The sequence below is a fragment of the Hyperoodon ampullatus genome (genome assembly GCF_949752795.1).
Source record: "Hyperoodon ampullatus genome assembly, chromosome: 3".
Lineage (NCBI taxonomy): Eukaryota > Metazoa > Chordata > Mammalia > Artiodactyla > Ziphiidae > Hyperoodon > Hyperoodon ampullatus.
Genome location: NC_136916.1, coordinates 149,479,864 through 149,496,763, shown reverse-complemented (window position 1 = coordinate 149,496,763; position 16,900 = coordinate 149,479,864). Strand labels below are relative to the sequence as shown.

The following is a 16,900-nucleotide window of genomic DNA, read 5'->3' as shown; positions in this document are numbered from 1 at the left end:
TCCCTGGGGTCAGTATGTCAGCTATAAAAGCGTCGTCCAGGACAGGGGTTATGGCCAGGTTAAAGAACAATGAATATTTCATAAAATATTAATGGGGCTGGCTGGCCTTCCTTGCTTTCTCGCTTTAATTTAAATGTCTGCTGTCAAAGTGAAAGATGGTGACTGGGGCTTATTCTGCACTTTAAGTTGAAAAGTAAAAATAGTTAAGACAGTGAGGGACACTCTGAAGTAGGCTAGCACCGCTGAAGTTTGTGACGGTGAAGTCCAGAAGAGGCACGTGGTGGTGGGGGAGCCGGCAGTAAAAGGTCTGGAGGTATCAACGGCTCTCTCTTCTCCCTTCCTCAGAACTAAGGGTCACGGTGACATTCCCCAGGCCCAAGCTGAAGAGGGGGGACAAGATTGGATCAGCCATAGAGCTCTCTACACACTCACGTCCAAGGCCAAAGGGGCAGCTTGAGGTCTCCTTCCTCATGGCATCTATCAGTACCACTGACTCTCTACAAAGCTGTTTATCAGATTAACCTGGACCATTACCTTACAACATACACAAAAGTTAACTCATAATGGATTCAAGACTTGAATGTAAGACCTGAAACCGTAAAACTCCTAGCCAGAAGAAAACATAGGCAAGTAATAAGCTCCTTGACAGTGATTTTTTGGATTTGACACCAAAAGCAAACGCAACAAAAGCAAAAATAAACAAGAGGGACTACATCAAACCAAAAAGCTTCTGTGTAGCAAAGGAAACCATCAACAAAATAAAAAGGCAACTTACTGAACAGGAGAAAATATGTGCAAATCATGTATCTGATAAGGGGTTAATGTCCAAAATATATAAAGAACTCATACTACTTAGTAATAAAAAAAGCGAACAATCCGAATTAAAAAGTTGGGTAGAAAATTTGAATAGACATTTTCCCAAAGAAGACATACAGATGGCCAACAGGTAGATGAAAAGATGCTCAACATCACTCATCATCAAGGAAATGCAAATCTAAACTATAATGAGACCTCACACCTGTTAGAATAGCTATTATTAAAAAGATAAGAGGGCTTCCCTGGTGGCGCAGTGGTTGAGAGTCCGCCTGCCGATGCAGGGGACACGGGTTCGTGCCCTGGTCTGGGAAGATCCCACATGCCGCGGAGCGGCTGGGCCCGTGAGCCATGGCCGCTGAGCCTGCGCGTCCGGAGCCTGTGCTCCGCAACAGGAGAGGCCACAACAGTGAGAGGCCCGCGTACCGCAAAAAAAAAAAAAAAAAAAAAGATAAGAAATAACAAGTGTGAGCAAAGATGTGGAGAAAAGGGAACCCTCGTGCGCTGTTGGTAGGGATGTAAATTGGTGCAGCTACTATGGAAAACAGTATGGAGGTTCCTCAAAAAATTAGAAAACCAAACTCCTAGATACGGAGTAGTTGTCAAAGGTGGAGGCTGGAGGGTGGGTGAAATGGCTAAAGAGGGTTCAAAAGGTACAAACTTCTAGTTATAAGATAAATAAGTCCTGGGGATGTAATATTAGGCATGGTGATTAAAAATAAAAAACTGTTCATCACCAATGTATTTTAAACTTTGGTTAGAAATTACAAAACTAAAGTCCTGTAGGACTTAAGGAGAAGACTACTCATTTTACCTTTAAAACTCAGGCAGAATTTTAAATAAACTAGAGATGAGAGTTTAAGCTAACAACAAACCTAGAGGGCCTTTAACTGCAGGATTTCCATACTTCCTTCCCAGTGATCTCATGGGACCTACGGTCATACCACTTGAGCCCTGCTGAGTTTTCCAGCTTAGGCTGAGACCAAAGACAGGTCACTCCAGGGGACTTTGTTACTGAAGGTTTAGTTAACAGGATGTGGTCTCAAAGCATGCCTCACTAGCACTTCCATTGGTCAAAATCTAATGGTCCTGCTCTGAATAAAGTATGGACTTTAGTTAATAAGGATGCATCAACATTGATTCCTTAGCTATGACAAATGTATTACAGTGACATAAGATGATGAGAACAGGAAAAAATGGGTAAAGGGTACATGGGAACTCTCTGTACTATCTTTGCAACTTTTCTGGAAATCAAAAACTATTCTAAAATAGAAAAGTTCATTATAAAAAAATAAGCAAAAAACCAAAACAAAATACAACAAAAAATAAAACCCTAATGGTCCAGAGATTTTATATGTGTGTGTGCATACATACATGTACAATATATATACACACACACACGTACATACATACACACACACATATACACACATCTGAAAATGAATCTTGAACTCCACCTCAAACCTTACATAAAAATCAATTCCAGATGGGCTGTATATTTAAATGTAGATCTAAAGATTCTGTAGTGTAACATGGAAGAACATCTTTATGACAGAGGCAGAGATTTCTTTAATAGGATCGTAAAGGAAATGATTGAACCCCATTAAAATTAAGAACCATTCATCAAAAGACAAAGAGAATATATGTAAAACATATATCCAACGAGGGGCTCCTCTCCATACATAACTAACTTCTACGAATTAACAAGACAGACAACCCAACAGAAAAATGGGCAAAGATCTGGAAAGGAATTTCACAAAAGAGGATATCTAAAAACCATTAAAGATTGGTGCTCAACATTATCAGTTATCAAGAAAATGCAAATTAAAGCCACAAAGAGGGACCACTATACGCCTACCAGAACAGCTAAAATTAAAAAGACAATAAATATCAAGTGCTAGAAAGGATGGAAAGCAACTCATACACTGCAGATGGATACTTGTTACAACCACTTTGGCAAACTGGTTCACAGTCTCTGCTAAAGTTGAATATGTGTAAATCCTGTGCAAGCAATTTCACTCCTAGGTATATACTGAAAAGAAGTGCATATATACACGTACCAAAGGACATGTACAAGAACCTGTATTACTCCAAACTGGAAATACTCCAATGCTCATCAACAGTAGAGTGGATAAACAAATTGTGGTGTGTTCTCACAATGGAAATATAATACAGCAATGAAAATAAACGAATGCTACTTACTTGCAACACACGGATGAATCTCCCCAACATAACGTCGACTTAAAGACACCAGACACAGAGTAATACATATGGGATGACTCCACTTACACAAAGCCCCCAAATAGGCAAAATGAGTGTATGACTTAGGATTCAGGATTGTGTTCACTTGGGGGGGGGGCGGTGACTGGGTGGGCGGGCATGTAGGAGGAATGGTGTCTGGATGCTGGTCAAGTTCCAGTTCTTGATCTGGGTAGCGATGACATGGGAAGTTCACTTTGAGAAAACCCAACCCAATGTATATTTATGACCTGTGCCTTTTTTTGTGCGCATGTTATACTTTAATGAAAACACACCCACAAAAACAAAGCAAAAATAGATGACCTGAAAGAAGGCCATATCAGTCCCTGAGGCTTTGCAAAGACGGGAGAGAGGGGGACAGAGTGCTGGGGGAGGAATAGGACACAGAGCAAAGGTGATCTCGAGGGTTTTCCACACTAACTGGGTCTTAACACTTCAGACTAAACATAACCATCTCCTTTATTTCCGTAACTAAGAAGGAGGAACCAGGTTCAAACGTCATAGAAAATATAACTTAAACAATGACTAGCCATACCTTAATAATCCCTCTAACAATTTTCCCCCAAAGATTTTTCTATCTCGGGAGAAGGGGAAAGAAAAGACCCCCTCACAAAACCTCAAAGGGCAACATAACTTTAAAAGCAATGCTATCTCATTTAGTTTTTACCTCTTGATAACAGATATCCCATTTGTTTGCTTTGAAAATTAAGGGAATGGGACTTCCCTGGCGGTCCAGTGGTTAAGACTCCCTGCTTCCACTGCAGGGTACACGGGTGCAATCCCTGGTTGGGGAACTAGGATCCCACCTGCCGCAGGGCGACGCCAAAAAAAATAAATAAATAAAATTAAGGGAATGCAAAACTCTCCCATTAGTGTAGTATATTATTGATAAATCAATAAGAACACAATAATAGTAGGTCTCTGTTATGGAAAAGAGACTAGAAGTGGAAAAGTGAACCAAAAAGAAAAAAGCAGGGAGAGACACATAAAGATAGAGGCAGACAAGCCCACAGACAGTAACACCAGAGACCCAGGTTAACAGCAAATGCATTATCAGCACAGGGAGCATCAACCCAGAGAAGCTTCTGAAATACTAAGAGTGCAGCCTTTGGGATACTTTAAAAGCATATGACAGGTTTGCAGCTATTTGTTACTTAGCGACAAGACCTAATCTTTAGTTTGCAGATTTTTTTCACCCAGCTATACCTACCTCATACACATTTGGAGCCCAGATGTGGAGATGTCTCAAGCCTCAACCCTGGTTAGTGTCTGAAGCAGATGCCAATTAAGTGAAAGACAATAAATTAGGGTCTAATGTACTCACCTCTCATCTTGGATAATCACGTGCTTGCTTCACCTGCCTTGATTGGTATCCACAAGTGAGTAACGTGTGTTTGAATGACTCAAGCCATTCTTCCTCATCAGCATGTTAAGATACAGATTGTGGGGCTTCAACCCAGAGATTGATTCGGGAGCTTGGGTGGGGTGGGGTACATGAGAATTTGCACTTCTAACTTGTTCCCAGGTGATGCTGTGGCCCTGACTCAGAACCTAAAAACCACTGTACCAGAGGTACATCTGACAGCTTATATTTTACATTTCTCATCAATAAGTATCTTGGGGGCTTCTCTGGTGGCGCAGTGGTTCACAGTCCGCCTGCCGATGCAGGGGACACGGGTTCGTGCCCCGGTCCGGGAAGATCCCACATGCCGCGGAGCGGCTGGGCCCGTGAGCCGTGGCCGCTGAGCCTGCGTGTCTGGAGCCTGTGCTCCGCAACGGGAGAGGCCACAACAGTGAGAGGCCCACGTACCGCAAAAAAAAAAAAAAAAAAAAAAAGTATCTTGATGTGATAACATCGGTATTCAAAACCCTGGGGCTTTCAAAGACTAAATGTTTGGTCAAAATAGAAATAATTAACCATGAGAAAACAAAGTAAATTGCACAGTCTGTTAATTTACTTCCTATGTAAATTAAATTACTACCATTATTTCCCTGAGAGGCATTTAATAGGTTTTGTACTAGATGATAAAACTCTTTGAAGGCAGGGATATCTTTGTATATTTAACAATGCCAGAATACAGTAGACTCTCAGTAAGATATTTATTGCACAGAGGGATTCTCTTTAGTATTTACAAAACACACTATATATTTAATTTCTTTATCTTGTTTATCATCTGTCTCCCCCAGTTTAAATGTAAGCTCCATGAGGGCTGAAATTTTTGTCTGTTTTGTTCACTACTATATTCTCCCTGCTTAGAATAGTCCCTGGCCATTGTAGGCATGCAATATTTGATGAAGGAAACTGTCAAATAAATGACAAATTAGCCATCTGTTTTAAATGCAAGGGAGAGTTATGCACAAAGATAGTGTATTTTACTCATACTCTATTTAAAACTGGATGTTGCTTTCTTTTTACTGCAAGAAATAATTAAATCTAGAGTATGCTTCTGTTTACAAGTGCATTCTTAAAAGGATAAATGCTTAATTATCCACAGACCCCAATTATTGGTTTTATCTGTGACCACAGACCCTGATTTTTGGTTTTATCTGTGAACAGGGCAGCTGACACTAGCTCCCAGGTGTGAAATGCCAGCACACTTTTGTTCACTAATGGTTATAATCAAGGACAGCCCTATTTAACGACTGATTAGGTTTGGGAACAATGGTAAAAGCAAAAACAAATGACTACTCCATTGGTGGTTCTTCCTTCTTTACTGTGTACAACTTACAGCACAAAGGTGAGCACTTTAGTTTGTTCACCTGTCCCCTAATTCGATTGTCACAGGAGGATCACGTGGGGGCTTTAAAAATACACATCCCTAGGCCCTAATTCCAGAGATTTTAATTTGACAGACTTGGGGTGGTGCCTGAGTTGTGTATGTTGGCAAAAATCTCCCTCAAGTTTGCACATCCATTGAGAACTGCTCGAATCTAGGTGAATTATCATATTGTTATGACTTCATCAAAATCCAGCTTCACACAGTCAAGATCAAGAAGGGGAAGGCATCAAAGCAGTGTTTCTGCAGCCATGAACCAAATTTGGTCACCTGCAAGTGCTGATGTAAACAATGATTCCTTGGCTCACGTCCCATCTCCTAGAGCCCCAGAAATGTGTATTTTAACAAACCCCCAAAGGACTCTCACGTTCCCTAGAGCTTAAGAACTACTGCATTAGCCCCTCTTCTCACTCCACAATGGGTTGTCTCCTTCCTCTGTGGCCCCCTCCCCCGGCCCAGCTGTGTGCGTGCGTGCGTGCGTGTGTGTGCGTGTGTGTGTGTGTTGGGGGCGCAGGAGGGTGGGGCTCCTTGAAGCTGACCCACCTGCTGGCCTTGAACCACTTGGAGGGGCCTGCACATACACACTTCCCCAAATAATCTCTGAGTGGCTTTAATTACAAAACAACTAAAATGAAGTTGTCAGCTTCATACTTTCAAAGGGCAACTGTGTGGCTGAGCTCTTTCATTATCCTGGAGATTTCATGTTAATTCAATAGGCTGCAATTTAGTTGTACACATGGCAAATTAAATCTCTCCCCAGGAATTGTGTAAGAAGCCAATAATACAGAACAAAAAGAGACGAGCAATAGATATGTTAGGAAATGACAAGTGCAGTATCTGCTACTTTTCTATCTGTAGAAAAAAGTGAGTTTAGCTGTGAGTATGGCTAAACTGGAAGCACTAAGAACTTAATCAGGGTGTTCCTAGATTCCACACGAAGAGACACTAGCTTTCTTTCTTACATGAAGTAAAGGGCATTTCCCCTTTCCTAAAAATGGACCAACCTTTGATTCATTTGGTCATTCCAGGACATGAATTAAAAAAAAATTTTTTTTAATTGAAGTAGAGTTGATTTACAATGTTGTGTTAGTTTCAAGTGTACAGCAAAGTGATTGTTTGTTATATATATATATATATATATATATATATATATATATATATTCCTTTTCAGATTCTTTTCCATTACAGGTTATTACAAGATATTGAATATAGTTCCCTGTGCTATACAGTAGGTCCTTCTTGTTTATCTAGTTTATATACAGTAGTGTGTATCTGTTAATCCCTAACTCCTAATTTATCTCTCCCTACCCTTTCCCCTTTGGTAACCGTAAAATTGTTTTCTTTGTCTGTGAGTCTCTTCCTGTTTTGTAAACAAGTTCACTTGTATCATTTTATAAGATTCCACATATAAGTGATATCACATGGTATTTGTCTTTGTCTGACCTACTTCACTTAGTATGATAATCTCTAGGTCCATCCATGTTGCTGCATTCTTTTTTATGGCTGAGTAATATTCAATTGTGTAATATACATCTTCTCTATCCATTCCTCTGTCAATGGACACTTAGGTTGCTTCATGTCTTGGCTACGGTAAACAGTGCTGCTCTCAACACTAGGGTTTACAGGACATGAATTTTGAAAAGAAGAGAGGGCACACACACATATGCATGATTCGTCATATAAACAGAGGAGAAGAGGCAACGGGGCATCTGAGAATTTGGGACAGTCTGCATCTGTCCAAACTTCTCATCCTGACCTGTTGCTCAAATGAAACCATGAACCAAATGTGCTGCAACCTGGTTATTTACATTCCCAGCTGTGGTAAAACTTTATAGGAGACGATGCTAGATGACTGGTTTCCAAAAAGGATGCCAGTCACGGCGGGGGTCACTTTGCACAGGAGGAGCTACACCTGCTTGCCGACCTTGCAAAGGGATGAACCCCACAGGACAGGGCAGCCTGCATGTTAAGAGTCAAAGCCCCAAGTGCTGAAGCTATGAGGGTCTGGGAAACTGTTCTGCAATTTCTTCATCATCAATGAGGCCACCGCCTCCTACCGAAAACATCTGCCAGCCACTCTCCGTGCCACCAAGAGCTGCTGAAGGAAACACCTGGAGTCACCACTATTCAGGCACGACACAGAGGGACCGATTTGAGACTGGCTGGGATGGTATTTTCAGGAGGGGGAGAGCAGCAGTTAGTCACTTGTCAAATGACTGTGGCAAAATCTGCCCAAAGGCTGAATGCTGGCCTGATACCAAGAGGAGGGGAACTGATGGGTTTCCTGTGATTACGTGCACAGATAACAAATAAGCCTTCCGGTGACAGATAATGCGGAGGATAATGATTAAGGACAACTCCTCCCACTGTGTTCAGCACTAGCCAATTATGTCCAGTACTGGCTCTACAATTTAGGAGAGCTTCAGAAGACACTAATTCTAAAGGACTGGGGGAAAAAGAAGTGAGGCAGGAATGATGAAGCTGGCAAAGGGGATATCCAAGTGACTGCAGTAAAGAAGACTGTTCATCTATAAGAGGGAGATATTTAATAAGTACAAGGGCACACGAGTGCATAAAGCATAGGGAAATGAGTGGCTAGGCCTACCCAGCAGAAGCGACCTCAGGGGTCACTGTGGACCTCAAGCTGAACAAGTCTGCAATGATGAGTGAGTTAACAGGGAACTAACAAGATAACTACGAATATTATCATTCTATTAGGCATAGCTGAGAAAAGTGTCACGTCCAGATGTGGCATCTAAAAAGGATAAAGAAAACAAAGCAGGAAACTCAAGAAGCAAAGTTTCTTGGGAGATACATGTTTGTTGAAGGAAAAGTAGCCAGATAACTACACTAAGTGATGGAGTGCTTATAAAAGGAAATGACAGAAACAGGACATTTACAGTTTGCAATACCTTTGATAACATTTTTTTTTTATTCTCAACAAACATATAAAAACAACCATTTAGTAAGGGGACTAGGTATTATTAAGTTACAGATAAGGGACAAGCTCTGGCGAAATGGTGAGACTGGCCAAAGGCCACATGGCTGGTCCACAACAGAACTGAGACTTGAACCTGGATTTCAGGATCCAAATCTATTTTCCCTACATTTCTCTCTCGACTTGCCTGGAGGTGAAGGGCTGTTAGCATATATATATATATAGTTAAATTATTTTAAAATCACCACTTTTTGGTATCTACAAATTTCATAATCTTAGACTTCAAAAATCTTCAGTCTTTAGAAAAGACTCAGCTCAGAAAAACTATTCTCTCTCTTAATCATAGATTTAAGCTGCAGCTAGAGGAATTTCAGATAGGTAGATACAGGACAAAATTTTGAAGAGGGAGCGGACTTAAGCACTGAGATTACTCAGAAAGGTTATGGAATCTCTCTTCTTGAGATTATTCTTTCTTTTCTTTTAGCAATTGGATAAATTCTCACCCTAGTAGTATAGTAGGATGGTTTAAATATGGCAAAGAATAGAGACTCTGTCCTTGCAAAATTCCTGTTGGTCTTCGATTTAATGGCATTTGGAGAATTTGGGCTTTCTATATGGACTGGATGAATGCTTTAGTTGCTTCACAGAACCAAGGAATAAGAAACTATTTGTCAGTGACCTCTGCATCAAGAAATCTGACATCTGGGGCTTGACAGAACTCTCATTTTCTCAATGTTGAAATTTCAACCATAGTCGTCGTATTATTCATTCTTTGAGGTAAGTTGAACATCACCGAAGTTCTGGCTAAAATCATCACCCACTTTCATAAGCTGGAAGAAATGGAAACGGGGCAAGAGAGCTTAGGCCAGATCACCTGGAGTCCTGAAGTGTAAAAGCAAAATAAAATAGAACCCTGAATGTTCACAGTGTCCGGGACCACAAAGCAAAAATTACCAATGAAAGCAATTCATAAACATATGACAAGTGGAGCCAACCACATGTTGGAGAGAAGTCCTGGGGAACTATAGAGGCTTCACTTTAAAGTCTGACTTAGTCCATAAAACATAGAAAAATAACAGTCTCACCCTAAGAAAAAAATGTAGAAGAGAGGTAATTAATCATTAGCCATTTAAAAAGATCCCAGGCAGGGCTTCCCTGGTGGCGCAGTGGTTGAGAGTCCGCCTGCTGATGTAGGGGACACGGGTTCGTGCCCCGGTCCAGGAAGATCACACATGCCGCGGAGCAGCTAGGCCCGTGAGCCATGGCCGCTGAGCCTGCACGTCGTGCTCCGCAACGGGAGAGGCCACAACAGTGAGAGGCCCGTGTACCGCTAAAAAAAAAAAAAAAAAAAAAACAAAAGATCCCAGGCAGAAGATATTTAAGAGGGAAACATTACAGATAAAGACAACAAAATAGTTTCTAAACAAAGAAGGAAGACCTATTTTTCACCTAGGGTACCAAAGAGGGTAGAGAACAAAATTTAAACTCACAAGCTCTAACACACACACACACACACACACACACACAGGCACTCATACATAGTCAGTACACTACAGTAGCCTGAGGCATTCTTTACTGTTCCATGTAAACTGAATATAAGAAGTCCTTCTTCACCCCTACTCTCAAGAAACGTACAGCTTTTCTGGCATGAATAGTTAACTATTAGTCAACCAGAAAAAGCACATGCATGAAACTGAACTGTACTAACATCTGTGGGCAGGCAGTTTTCCTGGCCTTTAATCATCCCCTCTAGTGAATGTCGGACACTGACCAACTTACACCCAGATATTGATTGAGATTTGTAGATAAGCTGTTATAAAGTCTCTCCCTGTTATATTTTGCAGATTAAAAAATCTTATATAGAAGTGACTTAACTAAAAACTCATGCCATACAAGGACTTTAGGTACACTCTTATACATACACTTGTATATAAAAGCACTAGAGCTCTGTGCAAGTATCGACAGGTCTATACAGTAAGCTTTGAAATGTAGTGGTAGTTTTCCAGAGCAGTCAGGAGTTAAGGATTTATGCTATTTTCAAATTGGTTTAGTAGTAGGGACCTTGAGTCATCAGGCAAAAAGTGGGAACAGAAAGGAAGAAATTATTCCTATTTGTTCATCAAAATGTACTGAACACCTATAATGCTGGTGTACTGAGCACCTATCATGCTCAAAGTGGTGCATACTATACACAGGTACTTAGGATGAACACATTGGATGAGAAGTCCTTTTGTATTGGAGGGTAGTAAAAATGTGTATGTGATCACATAAGTGGGTACTAATTGGGACCAGAGCTCTGAGGGGGCCTACAGGAAGCAAGACGAAGCAGCAGAACGGCTGGTAGCAAGTGGGTGCAGAAGTCTGGACATTTGAACAGGTCAGGTCAGGATGTTACAGACAAGATATATATGTGCAAGCCTGAGGTGGGTTGTTTGCTTTTTTTTTTTTGGCAGCACTGTGTGGCATGCGGGACCTTAGTTCCCCAGCCAGGGATGGAACCCATGCCCCATGCAGTGGAAGTGTGGAGTCTTAACCCCTGGACCACCAGGGAATTCCCTTTAGCTTTATAATATGTGATCTTGAATCTAGTTCTGCCATTAGCAATGGCCACTGGTCAGCAGGACTAGAGTTCTGTAAGCTAAGGAAGTCTTTGGTCACCACACAAACGGACACACTGCCTACTTCTGAGGCCAGAACTCTAAGACAAAAATGAGCCCAGCTGGTAACAGTATACTAAAATTGGAACTATCTTCACCTCTCCTATGTTCACCACAGATCATTTTTTTGAGTGGTTTAACACCTGAAAGTGAAACAGCCATTACAAAAAAAAAAATTTTTTTTTAAATCTCTCCCTAAATTCCCAAGCTTCATAGAAAATACATTCTAGGAAATAACACTTTAGAGCAATTAATAGGCTTTTTAATTGTAGAAAGATTTCAATGTGTATGGTTCCTCTTAATGACATCCGAATTAACCCTATATAACTACCAACCTACATTAAGCAATTCTCACGGGGGGCCGCAAAAAAACCTGCACAATCATCAACAGGGAGACTGGAGGACAGAGAGAGTAGGAACACAGCTCAGGCAGAAATACGCAGTGGAACTTAATCACTGTAATTTAGATTTTGTCACCAAGTCCCAGGTACAAGCCCTTTTATGCACTGTCAAGAGATCTCCACATTAATTGCTGTTCCTGTCTTCAAACGCTCTAATTTGCAGTGATTTTAGTTTCTCTAGCAATGTGCATTTGGTGGCTAAGTCCCCCTTTCCTCCAGAAAAGGAAGTCTGCTAAAGCTCTGATTATCCAGCTCACTCTGCCAAGATCAACAGATTGAAGTCACAAAGCATCCCTGTTACCAGAGTCACGAATGAATGTGACAAAACCTATCAGTGGGTGGGAAGCCTGGCCATCCTCCCTGAAAGGCCACATTCTTCCTTAGCAACTTTGATTTTCAACAGAAGAGTTATTTCTAAATGATGATTTAAATGATTTCCGCATGGTCAGTTGGAAGCAGATAATCCTTTAAGACCTTCAGGCAGCCTCAGTCAGCATATTCAGATAATGCAAGCCCAGGTGCTGACTTTTCAGAGGGTACTTTGTACATGCCCTGGGATTTGGTAGATTGGTGAGATGGCACAGCCCACGGTTTGTGCTTTGGTTTCAGAGGCCCAGCTGTTTTCAACTTTACTCCGTGGTGATGCCATTTGAGACAAGACTTCTATGACTGACTTTCTTCTGCCATCAAATTAAACCAGAGATACATCCCCAGATGGGGTATCATTTCGAAAAAGACATTCTCCTTTCAAAATAAAGAATGGAAAACCAAATCTAGGAGTCCAGGTAACCTGAAAACCACAGAGGAACTACTGTGAACTGAAAAATGTTCTGGGTCAATGCACAGGCCATACTTAATGAGATGGTGGGTGTGCCAGAAACAGCAAGCCAGTGGCACAACTCGGCGTCAAGTGATTCTACGTCTATGTTATATTATTATGGTATTTGACACCCGGCTTTCTGTCTTCCAAACACTTCCTTAATCCACTTGAACCAAACATTCTATTTTCTGAATTATGGAAAGGTAACTGGATGCATGGTACCCAAGAATCCTGAGATGACTTTCCCAGTTGCCTTTCTGCTTGGAGGCCATGCTTTTTCCAGACCTGTGGCCATCACTTTTTATTACTGCAATGTGGTAGTGGTAAACAGAGATAAAACTAGGGAAACGCAATGGGAAGCTTGCAAATCTTATCAGTAACAATACAGACAATGGGAGAAGTGAATATTTAACTTATCAAGTTAAATCCAAATTAAGTCAAGGATGTCCTCTCTCATTAAGATTATCTGGGGTTACCTGATTATGTGCCTGGATCCCCGTTTGGAAAGTAAAACTAAACTCAACTTCTCTGCTACTTTTCTTGAGGGCATGATAGTAAAAGAAGCCTGGAAGACAGCAAGGTTGGATGCTATCATACAAGCTGATCAACGACTGACAACAATAAAAGGTAAAAGGAGAAACCACCACAGAGATCAACAGGCCCCAAAAGAGAGTGAAGGAGTTTCCTCCCTAAAAGAAAGGATCTTATACTTTGGATTGTAGGCTCAAATCCAAAAGAGGAAATGAAAAATAGTATTTACTTTGCCTATCACCGAGATCTCCAAGGATACGGGAGAATGCGTACTTTTCTCTTCTGAAAGGTAGACGGGCTGTGTCTAATTTTAGCTACACTTTCCTGTTGGACGCGCCCCCCCAACACGTGACTGCCAGGAGCCAATTACTGAAAACAAACTGCCGTGCGAACACTGGGTAAGCATGTTCTCTGATACAGAGGCAGTGTGAACGATGCGTTCAGCATCATAAATGATGCCATGATAGTCCTGGAAAAGACCCCTTCCTTTTAAAAATATGGTCAAGATTTTCTTTTAATGTCTTCAAAGGACTGTCCCATTCTCTATTCTCTATCACGAGCTGGAAGCCACATGACAAAATTCTTCTCTTATGCTGGTATGCAGCTAGGAACGTTTTTATAAAATCAAATACAGCTATGAAGAACAAATCTGCAAACCTCTCCCACAGTTTAAAATAATGCACTAGGGGCTTCCCTGGTGGCGCAGTGGTTGAGGGTCCGCCTGCCGATGCAGGGGACGCGGGTTCGTGCCCCGGGCCGGGAGGATCCCACATGCCGCAGAGCGGCTGGGCCCGTGAGCCATGGCCGCTGAGCCTGCGCGTCCGGAGCCTGTGCTCTGCAACGGGAGAGGCCACAATAGTGAGAGGCCCGCATACGGCAAAAAAAATAAAAATAAAAAAAATAAAAAATTAAATAATGCACTAGGATGGTAGGAATAAAGGATTTGGGTGGTAAATAAAAGGCATTAGATATATAAAAATAACTGTCACTGTGCAAAAAAACCAAACCAAAATTAAAAAAACCCCTTTCTTTATACACTCTTGAGCAAAGGGAAGTGGGATGAGGCCGGAATCTGGCCGCAGGGAGGCCAGGAGGGGGAGGGGCAGCAGGGAGGGGCAGTTACCTGGTGTGGGAAGCAGCGTCATTGATACTGAACGTGCTGTTCTCCCTGGTCAGAGGGTTTGAGCCGGCCTGGCTCTTGGCATGGATGTCCAAGCTCAGGGAGGACTCGGTTTTCCGGTCCATGCTGTGGCTCTCTGAATCTAAAGTCCGATCTGCCATGGAGATGACTTCACTGGAACTGTGCCACAGGGGGGCCACTTTCTCCTTGCCCGGCCCCGAGCGTGGTGACGACGTGGCCGCCCCCAGCGAGGCCGTGCTGCCGTGGCTAGGGCCGTAGGAAGTGGTGTCGATGCCGCTGTCCGCGGAGGTGCCTTGCAGGTAGTTGTAGCTGTTCAGCTCGGATTCGGTGCGGTCCCCATCATACCACTTCTCGTCACTGTGGGCACTTGATGCGTTGCTGGAGAGGGTATTGCTGCTGGAGTGGCTTGAGTAGTGGCTCTCAGACTGCAAGGGAAGCAGGCTTTCCTTAACTACAGGCTTGGCTTCTTGAACAGCAGGGAGAAATAACGGGGGAATGACCCTGTGAAGTGTGTCTCAATAGGGGGTTCTCAAGACACAAAAACTCCTGTGAACACAACAATAAGGCAGGAGGTATCTGGAAAAACCTACTCAGAAGATTCCATGGCAGACAGTGCTGGAAACTTAGTTTTTTAGAATCCATTTTTCACTATTTGGCTTATGCTAAAGTATTGATAGTATTGAGAGAATTTTAATCAGAAAGAAAAAAAACCCACCTAAACTGTCATTAAAGTCTTTAATATCTTAATCTTAAAATAGAAAGGGATACTTCCAAAGGGCTTATAATTAGAAAGACCCTATTGATCAGAGTAAATAGAAGGCGGAATATAAGACTTTCTCTTAAAGACATCTTTTCTTTCCCCATATAGCATCTATTTAGGAGACAGCTTTCTAAGGAGTGCTTAGAGGTAAACTTACACAGAGGTGTCAAGAGAATTCAATGGGGTAAAGTAATCTTTTTAACACACAGTGTTAGGGTAACTAGATATCCACATGCAAAACAGAATGAAGCTGGGTCCTTACCACATAGAAAAAAAAAAAAAAACTCAAAAAGTCAAAGACCTAAGTGTAAGGGCTAGAACTATAAAACTCTTAGAGGAAAACACAGGTATACATCTTCATGACCTTGGATTATGCAATGGTTTCTTAGATATGACACCAAAAGCACAAAAATGATAAGAAAAAAAATAGATAAACTGGACTTCATCAAAATTAAAAAACCTCTGTGTTTCAAATAACCCAATAAAAAAATGGGCAAGGGATTTGAATGGTCATTTATCCAAAGAAGATATACAAATGGCCAACAAGCACATGAAAGGATGCTCGATATCATTAGTCATTAGGGAAATGCAAATCAATACCACAGTGAAATAACACTTCACACACACTAGGATGGCTCTAATAAGAAAAGCAGACAATAAAGATGGTGGGCATTGTTGGTACGAATGTAAAATGTGGCAGTTGCTGTGGAAAAACCGCTGCAATCCTACTCAAGAGAAATGAAAACCTATGTTTACACAAAAACTTCTACATGAATTTTATAGCAGCATTATTCATAACAGCCAAAAAGTACAAACAATCCACATGTCCATCAGCTGATCAATGGATTAAAAAAATGTGGTACATCCACACAATTATTCAGTCATAAAAAGACACTAATACATGCTACATGGATGAACCTTGAAAACAGGCTATGTGAAAAAAGTCAGACACAAAAGGCCACATATTATATGATTCCATTCATATGAAATGTCAAATAGGCACATCCATAGAGATAGAAAGTAGATTTGCAGTTGTCGAGGGCTTGGAGGGGATGGAAGAGGTGGGGTGACTCCCTAAGGATACAGGTTTCTTCCTGGGGTGATGAAAATGTTCTGGAGTTAGATCGTGGTGCTGGTTGCAAAACTCTGTGACCGTACTAAACACCACTAAACAGTACACTTTAAACGTGGGAATATTATGATATGTGAATATGTGGTATATGAATCATCTCTCAATTTAAAAGATGTGGGCAGAACCCCTGTTGCACAGTGGCTCAGTTGCTTAGAAAGAACATTTTATGGCTAACCAAAGAAATACAATTTCAAAAGATATCTGAGTAAAATAATATTTAAATGAGAGGGGGGCCGGAAGTTCAGATACTTGGTGGAGATGGAGAGAAAAGGAGAGAAGACTTGTGTGCGTGTCTTTACCAGCTGCGGGGAGAGGGCTACAGGAGGACCATCTTGTCCCACCTCAAAGTGAAAGATCTCCTCCCCTTGAAGAAGGATCAATCCCAGTTACTTTACTGGTGCTACTCTAGTTTTTCTCAGTAACAACGTCTGCATTGTAGGGCCATCATTTATTTTTCCTATTTCCTCTTTAGCACTGGACCTGGGCTGTAGAATGTGCTAGTCCCGGCCACGCGTGGCTACTGGGCATTTTCAACGTGACTCGTCTGCATTTGGATGTGCTGCGTGTGTAAAGTACAGGACCGATGTATATAAAACTCGAACCACATCTGGAATTTGAAGTGTTCTAGCCAAATTTTAAAAAGAACAAGTGAAATTAACTTGAAGAAAGTA

At 41.6% G+C, this 16,900-nt stretch overlaps 1 protein-coding gene across 8 annotated transcripts in view; it reads right to left on the bottom strand.

Moving 5' to 3' along the window:
* The window catches only part of SIPA1L1 (signal induced proliferation associated 1 like 1), a gene marked incomplete at its 5' end in the record, with an annotated part of 138,339 nt that overhangs the window by 24,610 nt on the left and 96,829 nt on the right, over positions 1 to 16,900 (bottom strand). For all 8 annotated transcript variants that reach the window (XM_079700216.1, XM_079700217.1, XM_079700221.1 and 5 more), the window contains one exon: positions 14,320 to 14,762. In XM_079700216.1, the coding sequence (XP_079556342.1) occupies positions 14,320 to 14,762 (443 nt within the window). The remainder of the gene's footprint in view (positions 1 to 14,319; positions 14,763 to 16,900) is intronic.